We start from the raw sequence: 19,693 nt of genomic DNA, 5'->3' as shown, positions 1-19,693 counted from the left end.
ATACAATCTCCTTTGATAGAGAAGTAAATCATAATAATTGGCTGCACTTGACACCGAGGCGAGCTCCAAAGTAACTGATAACATATTTGGATTTTGAAAACAAACTTTTACCAAATAGAACTATAGGCTTACAAACGATTATTTAGAAACAGGTTAACAAATACTAAAAGCCTAATATGAAAACACATAGAAGCCAATCTAACATCTGTAACTATTTATAATTCAACAACGAGAGTGGTGTTGTCAGTCTTCCGATGTCGGGCAAGAATCTTCTCTTATCCCTGTGAAACTTATATTCACCATTCCTGAAATATGGAAATGACAATGCTAAAACAGAATGGGAATTTACAGTAGGATACATGATTTTCATAAAATATATATATTTATATATATTTCGTTCCTTCCATGACACCCAGTCGAAAAAGTCACGTAGACACGGGTATCTTCACAATGTACAGTCAGGAGCAAAATATTTTACCCACCTTCAGTTTTTCATGATACAAAATTAAATTTCTTTGTCCGACGAAAATTATCTAACTGTAAGCTAGATACTACGCTAGAAAATATACCATGTACTCGACAAAAAATCTTATTGGTGTTGTTGTACATATTACGATTTAGATACGCCCGCGCTCAGTTACTTCACATGGATGTGATAAAAGAACGTCAATGTAAGATTTTGATTATCATCATTACTACTACTACTACTACTACTACTACTACTACTACTACTACTACTATTGTTATTATTATTATTATTATTATTATTACTATCTATTATTATTATTACTATTATTATTACTATTATCATTATTATTATTATTATTATTATTATTATTATTATTATTATTACTATTATCATTATTATCATTATCATTATCATTATCATTATCATTATCATTATCATTATTATTATCATTATTATTATCATTATTATTATCATTATTATTATCATTATTATTATCATTATTATTATCATTATTATTATCATTATTATTATCATTATTATTATCATTATTATTATCATTATTATTATCATCATTATTATCATCATCATTATCATTATTATTATCATCATTATTATTATCATTATCATTATTATCATTATTATCATTATTATCATTATTATCATCATTATCATCATTATCATCATTATCATCATTATTATCATCATTATTATCATCATTATTATCATCATTATTATCATTATTATCATCATTATTATCATCATTATTATCATCATTATTATCATCATTATTATCATTATTATTATTATTATTATTATTATTATTATTATTATTATTATTATTATTATTATTATTATTATTATTATTATTATTATTACTATTATTATTACTATTATTATTACTATTATTATTACTATTATTATTACTCTTAATATTGCACGTTGCAGGGAGTGGGTGTGGTGTAGGGATGGGTGTTGACTGGATGTGAGATGGGCGAAGGGTGGGTGCATGACCCCTTATATGGGGGAAGAGGCCTTTTGGCTTATGTATATATGTATGTATGCATGCATGTATACATACTCGTATATGTATGCATGTATATATGCATGTATGTATGCATGTATGTATATAATGTATGCATGTATGTGTGTATGTATGCACATATGCATGTATGCATATATGTATGTGTATATGTATGTATGTATGTATAGATGTATGTGCGTATGTCTGTATATATATATATATACATATATATATATATATATATATATATATATATATATATATATGCATGTCTGTATATACGGGTATGTATGTGTTACATCAATGTATTGTCATGTCACTCTAAGAAGAATACTGATAAATTATTTTCTAGTCCTTATTTTATTTTCCCATCCATCTCTCCTTTGCCACCTATGAATTCGCAATATTGCCTCATAGGAGGGGATCGCTAGTATTATCAACAACGAGAAATTTTTAGATGCTGGGAGAAAAACACTCGCCTCTAATATTAACATTTCATCCAAAATTAGCATTGTTTGTATTTGAGATGTTTTTATATTATTATTTATTTGATTCCGTTTTACTTTATTATTATCATCATCATTGTACTTTGTGTATAAAAGAGCGGATGGATGCATCAAGCTAACATAGAATACGTCAAGTTTTATTGATGAAGTGTTCATGTCAGTTGAATACTACATTCTCACCACCCCCGCCTCCCACTAACGTGATTCAAATAACTCACGGATTGATAGAAAACAGATACTGTATACATTTTGTTTATATTGCCATAATTTCTTTGACAGAACTGTCGTTTGTCATTTTAAGTTTTCCATAGTTCGGGTGACCATATCGGCCAGCGAAGATGGTTAATCAATGCATTAAATTTGCACATTTCGGTTAAATTTCCTAAACTTTGTTCAATAGGATTGATCCCCGATGCCAAGCTTCTTCCTCTTTGCCTTCCCGCCACCGTCGTCGTAGCTGTTTCGCTCAGCCCATCACGGAAATCGATATCTCTGTGGAAACAAGACCCTCTGCTATGCACACGACTTCAATAAGAACATCCCATCTCCTCCCAACTCCGCGACACTCTCCTTCCATAACTAACTTCGACAAAGATATAATCAACTAATTCAAGAAACCTGACGGACAGTTGCTCCCGTGGTTATATTATTTCCAGGTAGAATACGTTACGGTAGACAATATACGTACAAGGCGTTGAGAGCGTTTATATCTGTTCTGTAGAAAAGTAGATACTTTCGGTAATACTGGAAGAGAGATGCTCGACCTTACGATAACTTGTAAAAAACTGAGACGCAACTTATATTGATATGAAAGACCTGGAAACACTTCATAAATATGGGGAGACCGGTCCACGCGCAGTGCGTTCGTTGGTGTGTATCCCCGTTTTCTCTGAGAATCCGAAGTTGCTCGCCTCTCGCTGTACCTCGTCAGTTGAGGTGAAACCGTTGTGCGAGTAGGTACGTGATCCCGTCTTCTACGGATAGCCATGGCTTTGGACACAGGAATGAAGTTCATCAAGAACCTATTGTTCTTCTTCAACCTTTTATTTGTGGTAAGTATCATATCATAAGCGCTAAATATCACTAGAAAATTCCTCCCAGAGAAAAGAAAGTGAAAAACAGAAAAGTTAAAGTGTATGCGAACAAGTGCGTGAAGTGGTTGGAAATATCTTGCAGAAGAACATTTAGACTGTACGTCGTTGCATATGATAAGAAAAACTCTTAATGCAGCACCCTTTGCCTGTGGAAGTAAAGTATAAACGCAAATTTAAGTTTTTCGTTGGTTTTCCAGTAGACGCTGTGCGACTGTCCTTTGTTTCCAAACTGAGGTTGTGCTGTCGAATGTAAACACATTGCTGACGGCCAGTGCACGGGTTCTTTGTCCTGCCAAAATATGTTATTTGCAATTGTTCCATTACTTATTGAATTTATCAGATTTGTTAGAGTTAATTAACTAAAGGTAGCTTAGGAGGCCAGTGTAGACCAAATTTTATCAACAAACATAAGTTACAAGGTGTGATTGTTGTTGAATTCAGGAATATATTACTGACAATTAGACAGCAAAGCATTAATTTTAAATTTGTTTAGTCGGCTGAATTTGTTGGATATTAATTAATGGTCTTCAGTTGTAATTAAATAGTTTGTATAAAACAAATATTTTGTAATACTCTGAAGACGTCACACTTTTAGGCCTAACGAGATTGGGATGTGGAGACGGGACAAACTATAGTTCTAGTAGTTTGTCCATAACACTTCTTTAGAGGAACAATGGCATATTTTGAAATACTCATCTCAAAATTAGAATTCCTTTAGATATCAGGATAAGTTTTATAGCTCAAAACAAAAGGATGAAGAGAAAGGAACATACTCGCTTTACGTTTCGTAGTACGAATTTTCGCATGTTTGTTTGGGAAGTATTGTAGTCGTGATTTTAGTGTTCACATATGTATGCATATATGCATTTTACCTCAAAAAGGAGGACGAAAACTTGCACGTAGAAAAGGATCGTGTGTGTGATTTAATAGAATTATGTGAGGAAACTAGGCATTTCATTGGTGGAAATCTCCCTGAATTTTCTTTCAAGACATTTAGTGTATATTCAGTCTCATTTATTTATTTATCTATTTTCATAATATTTTTTCAATCACTTTTTAATCTCACTCTTAAAGCATCACTGCATTTTGCTAAACATTTTAATCTAATGGCTGGAAAAATTGATGTAAATCTTCAAGATAGTGATGCTATAGTTCCATCCACCCTTGGTATTTGATTTTTAAGTACTAGACTTGCCTGTATGGTTAGGTTCCAATCATATTTATTTTCTACCTATAATTGTAAATATTGCCTTAGGTTTCATTGTTTGGAAACATGCAGCCTCCCAGCAGTAGGCAACATTTCTCTGGTCCTCCCAAAGATCTCACTGGAAAGAGATGTTGAAATATTCTGAGCTGAATAAGTGTGGGGTAATTTCTTACTAGCTTGTTTTAGTAGAAATAAAAGCTGTCATTGGGTATAAAGTCTCCTTGTTTGAAAGGGTGGAAGAAATTGATGAAGTTGTGATCCTGAGCTGATGATAGTGCCAGCCCATCATGGCTGCACATCTGTAGTGAAGTGAGGATGTTGACAGCTTTCGAAGACAGACAGTAAGGAGACTACTGTCCCTGATGTATGCAGGACCACCATTTTGAGGTGGAAAACATTGGTCCCCTGTTGGACCTTGATAAGTTCTTTTACTTCTGCATTTTCTTCACTTGTTTCACAGATCATATGCATCATTTACTCTTTCAAGTATTTGATCTTGTCACTTTCTTCATGAATTTTTTTTCTTTTGACAGTCATTTTATATGAAAATGATTAGGTGTAGACCATATTTGACTCAAAATTCAAAAGGTAGTCTACAGTTACCAGTTAACATTCTTCATTCTTATCATTCATAGTTCATGGATCATTTGATAGAATAAAGTTATTGTTAAGAGCTGGTTGAGTATTCTTGAAAGATATTTTAAAAATATGTATACTTCCCTCTGTTGCAATATCAATTTGAGTCCTATTGAATTTTTTTTATGTGGATTATGTAGCAAATTTGACTGGGGAACAAATTTGTTAAAAATCGTTTCTCTTAAAGTTGCACAAGAAAAACGTACATTTTTATGTTAATACACTGGATTGTCACATTTTTGTGTCAAGGGTTGGTTTCAGTGTTATTAGTGAATAGTAGTGCAAGTGTTGTGTAACTGTTCTTCAACAACTCAAATGAAAAAAAGATGAAGATGGGGGATGTGAAATAAAGCTTTGGTTCTGTAGTTGTCTATCCTCAGGGTACTTGCAGGAGGTGATATTCAGTATATCTTCTGTGAGTGGGTCATTTGAGATAGCTTTTGGCAGTGTAGATTACAGTATACAAGTTAGTGATACTTACGAATGTGTTCGTGAAAGCAAATGTGGCGATATTAAGTGTTGAGAAATATCTGGCTTGTTCAACAATTCTTGTGTGACAGCGTTGCAATAAATTCTTAATTTGAAATATTCTGTTTATCCTTGTGTAATGTTTTGTAGTGAGTTTTGTATAGATTTAAAACTATTCGTGAGAGTTGATCAGTGATTTCAATGAACCAGTTGTAGCCCCTATCTAATCGGTGTAAACGGTAAATTTGTTTATCTATGCCTTGCATCCGTTTTGGTTTAATCTACTGTTCGATTGCGTTCCCCTCTTCCGTATTAGTTTCTGCAGTGCAATGTTTTGAGCTTGAAATGTTTCTTTATCGCTGTGTAATTTCCTCTCTTCTTCCTCTCCTTTCTTGGGTAAATTGCTGTTTTTATGTATGTTGCCTTACATATTTATGTACTTCAGAACAGATGTTTCTGTATTTCCTTTTTAATTCTTGGGTATTTTTCCTGAAAGCTGTGTTGTGTGTGTGTGAGAGAGGGAGAGGGTGGGTAGAGAACCTAAGGTATTTGAATTTGTTTTAGTAACTGATATCTTCGTGCTCAGTTAGTATATTCGGGATCTCGTATAGCTTATTTATGGATTCATTAGTCTTTTATGTAGACAGAATGTAAATTTGCTTCCTTTGGTCTATCAACCTTAAATCACATTAACTCTCTTCCCATACTTTTTATGACTATTACTGCGTCATTTTGTTCTACTTGAACTTAGATTGTGCGTTCTTATGCATTTACTATTATTACTTAGTCATCGTGATTTTATTTTCATTGTACCTATATTTTATTATCATCATTATTTAGTCTTCGTTAAATTTCAAGTCACGTTTGGGATTTTGCCCTTAATTACGGAAGTCACGTGCCTGATGGAGTCACAGGGTGCATATCGTATCATTACGAAGACGAAGTACATGTGTGGCATAATTGGTTCGGTAGGCAGGTCCACGTGCAGAAGCACGACGGGGAGACGCCAAGGGAGTATCGACCACCTACCCACGCTCACCCCCGTTGCCCTACGCTGGATGAGTTGCTTGCTCCTCCGCTCCTCCAGGGGTACCCTGTTGTCCTTCATCATCAACCCCAGCAGAAGAGGATGAGGTGTTAGTGGGAGGGATTGCGCGATGGGTTCTCCCCGGGGGTGGGGTGGGGGGAGTGTGAGGGATTATTGGTGATGTACATTAGTGTGATGTTGCTTGGTTGTGGAAGGTTGAAAACACTTTGTTGTTGTGGTTGAACTGCGCATAGTGATGCTTGGTAATGATGGTAAAAAAAACATGAGGGTGATGAGTTATGTGGTGGTGGTATATTATGGGCATATGGGATATATGTAGTCTTAAGTATGATGGTTTGTGGGTTCTATAGTACCCATAAGGGACGTTAACGATAGGGCTGTATAGCGTAGCCGTCCTATGTTTATGTTGTGTCTATACTCCCCGGGTTCCTCCTAAGCTGAATTCTCGACGTTTATCATAATCTTTGTGTGTGCGCGCGCGTGCGTTTTGACATAAAATTGTAAGGTTGGAGTGAGCCTAAATGTTAAACGTTGTTTGAGATTGGCATGTTTTTTTTTTAATTCCCTTCGCCATCGGGGAGCTTGTGGGAGATGAATAAAATCGCCCGTCGGCAGCCAATGAATGCAGTGCTATACGCTGGGTTTAGTCGACTTGCTTTAATCTAGGAGATATCCGTTAGGTGTTTGTTTCCGTGATGAGGCCAATGTAGATAATTAGAATATTCATTACCATGGCCCCCTCATTCGTACCATTTATTTATTGATTGTGTCTTATCTTTATCCTTATCCCATAGCCTAAGCACATAGCCTCACCCTCGTATGGGTTCTTGATTTCACCACGGATCAATAATTCTGTGTGATTAGAGTCGAACATCCACTTGAAAGAATGCTAATAAATTTTAACTTGCATCTACTCTCAGGTCTCGCCCTGAATTCTCAGACTTCACATCTCCGGTGGCAGTGTTGTCCCCAAAGATAGAAACGCTAGTCATCAGCAATGAAATGCATTGCTGTCACCCCAGTCGTAACGATGGGAGACTTCCCATGTGGAGAGGTGCATTGGGGTGATTGCGTCTCCCGTGTTGATGTGAACGAGACGCTGATAGAGATAGAAACATGGCGATAACCCAGCATGTCGTGAAAACCAATTTGTGTGGCCATGTTCTTAATCTCGTTGGCGATAAGTGCATGGTGTAGTGCATGTGAATAGCCGTGATCTTTGGATCACGTGAGCGATGACTGTTACCCCTTCGGAAAAGAGCTTGGAACTAAGGTATTGTCCGATCTATGTGTAATATCGTGACCTTTGGTATATATACACACACGCGCGCACATTCCATCCTTAAGCTTAAAGGGGCATAAAATACTTGTATCAGTGTAAGCTCAAGCTGAAAGGGCGGCTCGATCTCAGGATCTCAAGTATGGGACCCTGGGACACTAACCACCACGCCAACAGACCGGCCAATCCGCTTCACCCCACGGGGGCCTTTCCTCAACTGAATGAAATAGAAAGGCGCTAGGCGAACAATAACCTCCGGTGCGTCATCTTTACCAAAGAGATGATATTTGGCAGAGTGGGTGCCACGGAGATGAATGAAATATCTTGCCGACAGTTGGGGTAAAAAGAAGAGTGCCGTCCGATACGGAAGGGGTTGGTCTGTCTAGGTTATGTCCTTTACGCTACCGAGCCGTTACCACCGAGGTGAATAGCATAGTCTGGCGGCAGGTGGAGTGTGGGAGAGGGCCTTGAAAGTGCTTGTGGCATACCTTAGGGGTTAGAGCCGGTGTCCAGAGATTTGGGTTGGATTTACTCGAGACTATCTTAATGGTCCCAGTTTGTGTCCATAGTGAGATCTGGGCTATGTTTACTAGCAGTTCCTATACATTGAGGTCGTTAGGCCACTGCAAATTAACTGGGGAGTTTGTAAGCTCGGTGTGGTATTATAAACAATCTCTAAATAGCAGACGACGCGATTGGCTTACCAACGTGGGAAGTGTGTTAGTAGTTGCCATGAGTAGTTTCATGGCCAGCGCTATTGTAGTCTTTTCTAACACAAAACAATTTTATCTTTACGGATGATGAAGAGGCGTGTGACGTGGGGTCGTCACATGCTCCGGATCGTTAACGTGACGTGATATATTTTCTGGACTAGAACAGTCCTGCGTGCAACCACTGCAACAGAGGACACTAAGTACTAACCTCCAGTGCCCAATACTAACAGTCCTTAGACAACAACACAACATCTCTTCCTTGAGTGACTATGGGCCCGCCCGGGGACCGTGGCCGGTTATCTGGGGGCCGTGGGTCTCCTGCAATAGAGTGGGTTAATATCTCTCTCTCTCCGATAATTACCTGTTTGTTCGTCTGGGTGTTCATCTTCCTTGTAGATAACTTTATGGAAGGGGATGACAGGTGGTAGTAGACATGGAACTGCCTAATGTAAGCCTAATGGTCTCCAGCAGTCTCCGCTATTCTTGTTCTTGTTCATAACGTATCGCAGTCTGAGTTTTTGTATGGGAAAATAGTAACTGTCGCTCACGAGTCAGTCACGGTATCCAAGAACGCGATGATTCAGAGTGGGAACATCGCTTTCTTCATTGAAGGGTGCCACGGATATTAATAATATCGCCTGGCGACATCCAGACTTTAGAAGGGAAATGGGAGGCTGTAGATGCTAGTGGACCTAATTGTTTGCGCTGGTGGCATAATTGGAAGCGTGCTGCTCTCGCAATCGCTTAGTGGTGGGTTCAAGTCCCGCGCTCTTCATCGATTCCCAGCAGTGTGTCTATTGCCTGTCCTTAAAGCCCATAATAGGGCTAAAGTGACGGCTTCGTCAACAGCTATCCAGCGTCTCCTGGCGTCGTGTCGGCTCCTCCACTTTCTTCTACTCCTGTGAGAGGATTCCGTTCAGATTAATACATTCTTCTGGTGGTGGTGGCTAGAATAGACACTCAAACCGAAACTCGTGAACAAGTGAGCTAATTGATGAATGGCGGGTTTTCTTTCGGTTGGATTACGTGACATTAGCTGGAGACGCCGCGCGAGAAAGGGAGGAAAGAAAACGGTAAAGGTTTGGAGTAAATAGGAAATCGTAGGTGTCTGTGCCTGTTCCTCTGTCCCTCTCCCTCCTGTCTTCTATCCGCCCTCCTACACCTCTTCCCACACTCTCTCCTTAGAGGCCTCGGTGTGGCCTTGAGCCGAGTTGCATGTGTATATTCGAAAGTTCTTGCCAATGACTCACCGAAGTTAGATGAGGTGTTTATTCATTTGTCTGTGTTATATTTAAATGTGATCGTGCGGCTTGTCCGTATGTGATTGTTCCAGAATGAAGCCTGTCCGTGTAGAGCATGAATTCAGTTTAATATCCTTGTGAATATATCTATATTGATAGATGGTTCTATGGTTTTATTCATGATCATGTTTGGATGCAATGTATGTGCTCCGCAGCGATAACGACCCAATGTGTGGGGAAGAAATGTCGCTTGGGGAAAAAGTGAAGGATATGATGTCATAAGACCACACACACAAACGTACACGCACACACACACGTACACCTTTTCCAACCATACTGTAGGTTGTTAGGGCACTGGGAATAACTGTCAGTCATCTGTCGTAACATTTTTGTATATATATGTATAGTGGGGATGTGCTGTTGTTGACGTAGTGGAAATCTGCGTTGGTGTTATGTGTTGTTCTCGTTTATCCTCAGCATTTCCTGGGTGTCAAGTTAAATTTCACTCTTTCCTCGCCTCCAGTCAATTCGTTTGTCACCCGCTTGTCAGCTAAAGGGTTGTAGTCTTTCTCGATCGCGGTCTCCCTGGCCGCGGTGTTGATTGCGTTCTTTCTTCCGCCAATCCGTTTCGTTCATTTCCGTGGTACCCCGCTCGTTACTGAAGGTGTTAATTGATGCATGCAAGACGCGCTTCGGCCTGGCAGCCCCGTCAAGTTCTTGATTGCTTTTGGCCCGGGGTCATGAGGTGCCTGACGGTGCCTGTGTTTGCGTACATGTGTCCATGCGTATGTGTACACGTGCGCGTGTGTGTGCGCGCACGCGTTTGAAGATGTATCTGATATACCGTCACCATGTCTCGTCAAGTGTGCTAACCTTCTGGGATAGCCGCGGTTGTTTTGCATGGTCCAATCTCAGTCTCTTTTGGCATAATTCTTGGAACCCTTGGGCTCATGTGTGTGTGTGTGTGTGTATGCATCTTGCCAACCCGCAGGCAGGAGGTTACAGCAGTGGCGCCATCTAGTTCCCACCCAGCCACTACTACCTCCCTCCCTCACTCCCTTGCATCCCATTCAACGATGGCATCACCGCCCAGGGCGTGGAGGTCCCGTGACCAGAAGTGGGCGCTGTACTTGGTGCCAGTCTGCGCGGCACCAATTTTCGCCTCTCGTCGCTTCGCTTCGCGTCGTCCTCGCTTCTACGTAGTTGCTCTTCCGTAGAACAGAAATCCCTCGTAGCTGTCATGCCCTTTTGTGCAAATCATCATTGACAGGAAATGAGGAAAGGGTCCGCGTGGGTCAATTTGCCGTCTAATAAAGGAACAAGATAGCTGAATGGGTGGTTTTTATAACATTTGAAGGAGCAGTGACTCCTGAGCCGACTAGAATCGTTTGGTGCTTGCCGAGACAACATTGTTAAGTGGTCAGGGAAGACATCCACGTTTTTATTTATTTATTTTTATTATTATTTTTTGTTTATCATTATTACATATGTATGTTTATATACGTGTATATATATATATATATATATATGTATATATATATATATGTATATATATATATATATAGTAAAGGTGAAAGGGTGGGCGAGAAGAAATGAGGGTGTGGTGGGATCGAGGTGTGAGATTTCTCTCTCTCTCTCTCTCTCTCTCTCTCTCTCTCTCTCTCTCTCTCTCTTCAGAATATCGGTATAATTTTCGGTTTGGGATCTTCTTCATCAAAATGAATCGTCATCTTTGAAGAACATCATCTTTTCGAGAGGGAGTGCCACTTAGATGAATCAGGCAAGAAATAATAGTCTAAAACTGCCAGGAAGTAGATTTCATCTGAGTAGGAAGGAAGAACTTCGCCAACCGTGTAGTAAATGAACGGAATTAACTTCCTGCAGAAGCAGTGCACTGTAGTACAGTTCGAAGTTTTAAAATTCATTTAGACAAGCACCTAAGAAATATATTGTAATGCCTGACATTTATTTTGTTTTAATGCATATTATGAATTGTTATAATGTTTATTATAGTTATTCATCTGTTTATTATTGTGTTGTTATTTATAATTATTTTATTTATGTATTTGTTTTTTCGCATCCGATCAAGATATGGACCAAAAGGTCTCCTGTCGGCATGCATGCTATTCTTTTGTAATCCTTTGTAAAGTACTTTTGTGGTAAATTAACAAAGCCACTGGCACGGAATAGGTTAAAGAATAAAGCTACGTGGCACTTTGATGTCATGCAGTGCCACGCAAATTTACACTCGATAAGATCATTTGTGACACTGGGTCGCTGGTCGTGAAGGATAGGCACGCCCCCCCCCCCCAGTGCTCTATGTACTCGTGGTGCCTCGTTGTGCTGCATGGCACTGTTGGTAGTGCCTGGCTTGGTTCCTCGTGCAAGCGGCCACTTGAGCAGCCCGAAAGGAGAGAGAGAACTTCGTCTCTTGTCTCGGCACACCCAGCCTCGCTCTTCTTAACTGCGTATATATCGTGGCATACAGGAAAATAAAACGTGTTGGTCTCAATGTAGACCAATCCACGCATAGGACCCGGTATTGTCCAGTGACCACTATTGGACCCAGCCTTTTACAGAGATCGCCTTTGGACCTGGGGCTGGGTAGGTGCTTTGCCCAGTATCCGCTTTGGACCTGGCGTTGGGTCGGTGCCCACCATTGGACCAGAGGTGGGGGGTGGGGTGTCCCCGTTTGGACCCGGCGGGACCAGTGCTAGTGCCATCTAAACTAGGAAGTATTGGCTAGGCCTGGAGGAGGGCAATGCTTACTCGGAGTCACGTGAGATCGATTTCGGCAGTTGCGTGGCCCGCACTATGTGGTGGTGGAAACGGTGGTGGTGGCGGCAGCGGTGGTAGTTCCGCGATAAACATTTCATTCCATTTCAGGGAAATTCTTCACCATTATGCCATTTGTCGTCTTGTAATTGCCATATGATGGAATTGGCTCTAGTAGACAAAATATAGGGAATCCTGGAAAACGTCTATGAAATGAAAAAAATACGCACCAAATGTTATCATAAATACTAAGACTATCTTCGTTGAGTTTAGAACTTTAGATAAACTGCGTGTAGGGCCACCTGCTGGAACAAGTGTGTATCCCTTAAGCCAGCTGCGAATCCCCAGAGCCAGCTGCCTGAGCCCATTGTCCCAGGTGCCTTGATGTATGGGGGTAACGAGGTGGCCTACGATTCATCGAACTCGAGATCGCAGCGCTTCGTGGGGTAACTTGGGCCTCGTGGCCTCGTGTCTTGCTCTTCACCTGTTCTTTGGCTGAAAGAGATCGCTAGGCGGCAGCCAGGACCCATGTAAGTTGCTAGTCTCGGTATGTATGTGTATGTGCGTGCGTGCATACATATATATATATGTATATATGTATGTATATACATATATATGCGTGTATATATATATATGTATATATATATACATATATATATATATATATACATATATATATATGTATATATGTATGTATATACATATATATATGTATATATATGTATGTGTATGTATGTATGTATGTATGTAAACTTCCTGAAGGGTAATGTAATGTAGTACAGTTCGAAGTTTTAAGATTCATTTAGAGAAACGCCTAAGCAATATGCTCTAATGCTTGTCATTAATTTTATTTTATTAATTTATTTATTATTTATTATCTTTATTTTAATTATATATGTATATATGTGTATATATATATATATATATATATATATATGTATATATATATATATATAATTTTTTTCCACATCCGACCTAGTTATGGACCAAAAGGTCTCCTGTCGGCATGCTCTTCGTAATTACAGTATACATAATGCCCTGCCGTTAGGTGTCGCATTGCATTCTTTACTCTCTTTTTTCTTTATCCTCTAAGAGTGGTCATTCCTCCACACACACACACACCCTGACCAGAGGGGCAAAGAAAACGTTGCTGCAGATGGCGTGATTCAGCCGTTTTGCTCTGTCCGTCGTGACGTCAACTGGGCGAAACTGCGGATCGACTTGTTTCCGAGGCCTTCATTACACTGACCGTCTTCGAAGGTGGGCCCTTGTATGAAGAGGCTGTCTGTCGACCGTGACCCCTTGGGGTCGTCGGGTGCATAGAATCGCCAGTCCTTGGCCAGAACGAAGTGTGTTAAGTGCGTTAATGTGGTGGTAGGGGCTATTCCTTAGAATAAAGGGTGTGTGTGTGTGTATTGATTGTGTTTGTGTAAGAGGTGTTTGTGTGTATACACTCGCGTTCACACGCGTTGATTTTCTTATGATTTTCTTATGATTAATCCGACATGAACGATGAAGTTCTCGAAATGCGAGTCCTTGAGACTACGTATGGACATATGCCATGATAATGTCAACGACACCAGCAGAACGTGTTCTGACCTGGCGAGCAAGCAGGAGAAGCAGATGGAGGAAGATGCGGTTTTGTGTACGCATCAGACTATATTACAACGGTGTCCACTGCACGTATGAGTCACGAGCAAAATGTTTGACTCGCACAGTTTTCATTTTTTTTTTTTTTAACTATTCAAGAAAATTGCCTAATTGTAACCTAACGCGACACATGAAAATATTTCACGTACTTGACAGAAAAGAAATGTTTGTTTATGTAAGAACTGTAGCGTGGGTCCAAATTTTTGTTTCGTACTTGTACCCCATAGTCGTCATCATCACCATCACTGTCGCCGCTTGTCACTGTCACCGCTTATCACTATCGCCACTTCATATCATCACCATCACTGTCTTCCGTTGACATTGCCGTCTCACCATTACTGGGGGCATGTCCTTCCTCCCCCGCTCATCCACCTGTCCATTGGGAGGGTTGAAGAAATATTGCAAAGTTCGAACCAGACAGCAGTTTCGAACTCGTAAATGCTCCGGCTGGTTCTATTTTGCGGATTTGTATCGGTTCATGTCTGTGCATATATGTATGTTCGTTTTGTGCTTACGTGCATGCGACTGTGGTGTTGTTGCATGTAGTTTATTTATTTATTTTTTGTTTCTTGAACGCGGCGTGCATTGAGTAATTTTGTGTGTGCGTTGTCGCCTTTCAAATGTTTGTATAATTTTATTCGTGTCAGCATTTCTGTTTGCTCGTAAGCGTATTTCTTCTTGATTTATAGATTGTGTCTGCATGCGTGTGTGCGCGCTCTGGCCTTGGGCTAGGACCGTTTCGCCTCCTCGGCAAATCACATAATCGGCATAGACGACATGACGTCACCATTGTATCGGAGTATTGATGAGGGACTAGTCTTGTATTTACCTTTGTAGTTTGGTGTGTCCCGATGGCGCATGCACAGGGACGACTTGAAAGGATAAATAAACAAAAGAAAAAAAGGTTCGGTGGTCGTTTCAAAGACTTCATTTGGTGACTTCAATTTCCGGTAGGGGACGGGACCGTGTTGCGTGCTGTTAATCTCGTTCTTTGTGATAAAAGAATCGTAATTCGTGACGTCACTGGTGAGATGTGACGTCATGTCGTACTCGACTTATGAACGGTATGTTTTCAAACTTCTGTAGTACCTATAAGTAAAGACAACTGCGTTTGTGGGTCATTTGATCCTATTTATCCAAATCTGGTGTATTGATTGCATGATATATGCAGTAAATCCAGGATTTTGATGATGTCCCAACGGGCTACAATATTCTCGCCCGAGACAAATCCACATAATCATGGCTTTAGGACTGCAAAAGGATACATCACAGTGAATGCAATTAATATTTTTCCAAATTGATTGGATGTTAATCTCGACTTGATAAAATCGCCTAGTGGCAGTCATAAGACTACGTAAGAGACGCTTAACAGCATAAAATAAGAAAACTGGTTTCATGACATAGTGGGTGCTTGCCTTGCGACGAATGAAGTAGTTAGTTTTGTCTGCATGTCTAGGGTTCATTTGACCGTGCAGCTTCGACTCTGCTGCAGCTGTGAATGCCTCTCTCTCACAGCTGCAGCTGCTCTTCGAAGAAATAATCTCCGACTTTTTTATATACAATAACTTAATGCAAACGTGCGTGTGTGTGTGTGTATATATATATATATATTATATATATATATATATATATATATATGACGTAAGTGGAGTAGGAAACACAGGAGTCTTAGTCTGAGTTTATTCTTGACTAGTTTCACATACCTGCGAAACTAGTCAGGAATAAACTCAGACTAAGACTCCTGTGTTCCCTACTCCACTTACGTCAACCTGTCAGAATGTCTCAGTATGTATGTGTGTGTATGTATATATATATATGTATATATATATATATATACAAGCACCTGGCTTCGCCATGGGTGCTTGGCCTGCGGCGCTGCGAGGGGTAGTACGCCCACGTTTTTTTAATGTATGGTTTGGTTAATAAAAGAAAAAATCCATATAGGTTTTTATTCAACATCAGTAATCAGTAATGACAACATTTTTGGACATTTTAGGTCTTTGACGTGATGGAGTCCTTCCAGTTTCGCCTTCCGAACCATCACTGTCATCATCGTCACTCCATCTCTTGACCGCCTTGATGATGATGTCTTGCCCCTTCTTCACTTCTTCTTGCCCCTTCTTCATTTCTTCTTGTTCCTTCTTAATTTCTTCTTGTTTCTTTTCCAACACTTGAAATTTTTCCTTAAACTTTAAGTCTAACAATTCCTCTAAATCTTTCTTGGAGATCAATACTTGTTCACTCGTTTGGAGCGTACAAACGCTTTATATGACATATCGAGATAGTGCATCTGATAGTTTCTGTGGTCAGATTTAGCACCGTTCTTCACGAAATTTGAGTATCCGGCAAAGTAGTGTTTCATAAAATTGTCGGAAGCCACGTCCGTGATATCCCCGTCAAAGATATCTAATTCGCCAAACATTTCATCACAATATTTAAAGTCTTTTAATTCCCGTAGGGTGCTGTTAAATTTAAGGACTTTTCGATGAAACTCCCTTACCGACTCTTTGGTCGTGAAAGATTCGACTTTAGCACATAGAGCGGGGAATGTTTGACTAGGTTCGGTCCTTAGCTGGTAAAGGTACCGTCTGTTGGACTGCAGGACGGCTTTTGGAATTTTTTTCTGATTGTCACCCATTTCCAAAAGTGGCGTTGCCGCCACTTCTTTATGGCCTCGGATTCCTGTGGCATTTCGCCGGTCAACCGCTTGATAACAACGTGTGCGGCGTAATAAGTGCGAAATACCTTTACGTGAGTGTACTCTGAGATGGATGGAGACACGGGTGTCCCCGTTTTACCGTAGGGAGGGTTAGGCATTGAGAGACCGGATTGACACCTGACAAAGTTTATTTTTTATTGTATACACACACACACACACACGAGTGGGCTTCACTCCTAAGAGGGTATGAGCTATGACATTCACCCACTTTCACCCCTCTCTCTCTCTCTCTCTCTCTCTCTCTCTCTCTCTCTCTCTCTCCTCAAATGTACATGTCCAAAAGCCGTTGACCTAGTCAAGGCCCACGCCCACATTTCACCCCCACACCCCCAGGTGCCCCCATCCTACACTCACTTGTGCCGTCTCTCTTTGCCCCGTGTGGATGGAATGTCATCCCTGTTTCCCGCCCACTGCTCCTGTTAGAAGAGTCGCAGTCTCGATGCTCTTCATCTTTTCCTTGGGGGCTCTTGGTCTTATGCAGGATTCTAGTCACGTGACCCTGTCCGGAACAGTTTGCTTTCGTGTGATATTCGCTAGTTTAAAATCTGTAAAAAGTATTTGTGGAGGAAATACTTTGGGAAGCCTAGGTGTTCTCTCTCTCTCTCTCTCTCTCTCTCTCTCTCTCTCTCTCTCTCTCTCCCCACTCCATACTACAGGATACCAGCATCTGGGCAGGCCGCCCAGCCCATGCGTCATCTAGTTTTGTGATGTTATTTTCGTTCTGTCAATTAGAATTGATTATTATTTGCATGTTCCTCCTCCTGCTTCCTCTTTCTTCGTTGCTTTTTGTTCTCGCAGTTGGTCTCCTTTCCTCCTCTATATTCTTGACTTCTCTTGTGGATACCCATCCCCCATCGCAGAACGGGTGGAGAAGGCTGAGGGAGGTAGATTTTTTTTTTCTTCCTCTTTCCTGCAACTTGTCCGTCCTTCTTGTCTCACTCTTCTCAGCTCATAGACCATGTTAAAGTCACGTGAGGTGGTTTTGGATTTCTTTATTTTTTTTATTTCATATATGAAAATATAACTTGGAAGTTAGAACACTAAAATGCACGTTTCTAGCATTTTATAGTCTTGATTTTATCCAAATAGCATGATCTTATAAGTGCCTGATAGCAGACGAACTTTTCAATGTCGTAGTTACATTTTCCACCGCTAGGGCAACTGATGACGTAACGACCGCTGTTTACATTTTTCAACATGGCCAGCACGCAATACGAAAGTGACTTCACATTGAGTGAAGAAGATTTATCGGATTTGGATGCCCTTTCGTGTTCCAATGTAGGTCAAGTCAAGCCTATCCATGCCTGTTAACGATTGTCAGTGACAGCGTAGATAACACAGGCCTACCTATACACATGATCAGGGCCCTCAGATGGGGGGTGGGGGTGGGCAGGGAGGCATATTTTCTGTGGCGGCACATTTAGGGGAGGGGTGATTCTAGTCCGGACATGCCGCCCGCAAGGCTGACAAAATAATTATGATGAAAAAGGTCAAATGAGTCCTGAATATTTTACCGTAATATACGGATTTTGCATTAGAATTAACAGGATAAGAAATATTTTTCCGTTGTTCTTTCTGCACTAGGGTAATTACATACAATTTTTAGAATCTCTTAATTATTTCGCAAGCCAATACCTAAAACAGGTTATAAGGGATGGTGGGGGAGCGGGGGCGTCACTGAGAATTTTGCCCCGGAGCGGCATTTAAGCATATAAGGGCTCTGCACATGATATATACTTGTACACCTACCTCCAGGCATTGTCCTTTTTCAATAGCCTTGCTCCTTCGACGTTCTTTGCTTGCCGAACTTGGGGTCTTATTGATGACACAAATTTTCGGTGTTGAATCTTCTTTTAGAATGAGCTTCGGGCTAATTTCTAGTGGCTCGGCAAGGCCAGGCTCCCGAGTGTATATTTTCCCGAAATGTTTCGAACAGTTTCGCTTTAAATCCAGGATTCCACGACTCGTGTCGTTTTTACCGAATGATCCAGTCCTTTTTGCGATCAGGATCTATCATCCGCAGCAGAAAGTTTCGTCGAATCACTGTTGCAATTTGCGGCGACACAATAAACCACTTTCGAACTAAATACTTGATAAAACCTTGCTAACACACGAAATATGACATCACTGATCAAGTTGACAGTGCAGCGCTGCAATTTATAGTGCACGCATATGGCATGCAACAATGTAAACAGTAGTATTGACGTCACAACCGGTAGAGCCTTACGAGAACAGTCGAAGATTGACGAAGGAAAAGTTCGTCTGCTACCGGTATTTTGATACCTTTTTATCACTGGGTAATAATTAGGATTTACTTTTGCATTAATTAATTCATCAAAAAGTGACTAAGCCATACATCTAGCAGACATTCACAACTTCTGACAACCTTCTCAGTTGACCTTGAAGGAAATCAAGAATAATACCAATACAATTATGACTGACAGACTGTCAACGCCTGTGTATGTCGCATTGTGTGACTAGCTAAGAATTAATCGTATCCGTTCTGTACGCAAGAAGTTTAACCGAATGGATCGACACGATTTGGAATTGTGTTGGGCACCCACCCCTCCCCAAGCAAAGACCCGTTAGGCGACCAGAATGAAAATTGTCAAGTTCGTCAGCCTACCAGAGGACTAGGTAGCGATGTCGTTATTCGTTTGGTATGTTAATTGTCCCTAGACTGAATGGAACTATAGGAATTTAGAAAGAAAAAAAAATTACGTCATTTTCGTGAAGTCTTCACCCCCCCCCCTTTGTTTTCTAAGGATGGGGAATGAAATAGTCTGGCGACAGCCATTGTGGAAGGAAAAGTGCCATCCAGTTCGGAAGGGGCTTGTGGGATTTGGGGGATGGGGTAGACCAGAGTG

At 40.5% G+C, this 19,693-nt stretch overlaps 1 protein-coding gene across 1 annotated transcript in view; it reads left to right on the top strand.

Annotated features, from left to right (window-relative positions):
* The first annotated feature begins 2,921 nt into the window (after positions 1-2,921).
* LOC143020351 (CD63 antigen-like) overlaps positions 2,922-19,693 on the top strand; it is a 479,742-nt gene continuing 462,970 nt past the window's right edge. Inside the window, exon 1 of the mRNA XM_076176709.1 lies at positions 2,922-3,048. Coding sequence (XP_076032824.1) covers positions 2,983-3,048 — 66 coding nt within the window. The 5' untranslated portion in view covers positions 2,922-2,982. The remainder of the gene's footprint in view (positions 3,049-19,693) is intronic.

This window comes from Oratosquilla oratoria, chromosome 39, assembly GCF_046742065.1.
Source record: "Oratosquilla oratoria isolate Oo_2021 chromosome 39, ASM4674206v1, whole genome shotgun sequence".
In the NCBI taxonomy this organism is placed as follows: Eukaryota; Metazoa; Arthropoda; class Malacostraca; order Stomatopoda; family Squillidae; genus Oratosquilla; species Oratosquilla oratoria.
The sequence above is the reverse complement of the archived record's forward strand: the minus strand, read 5'-3'. Positions and strand labels throughout refer to the sequence as shown.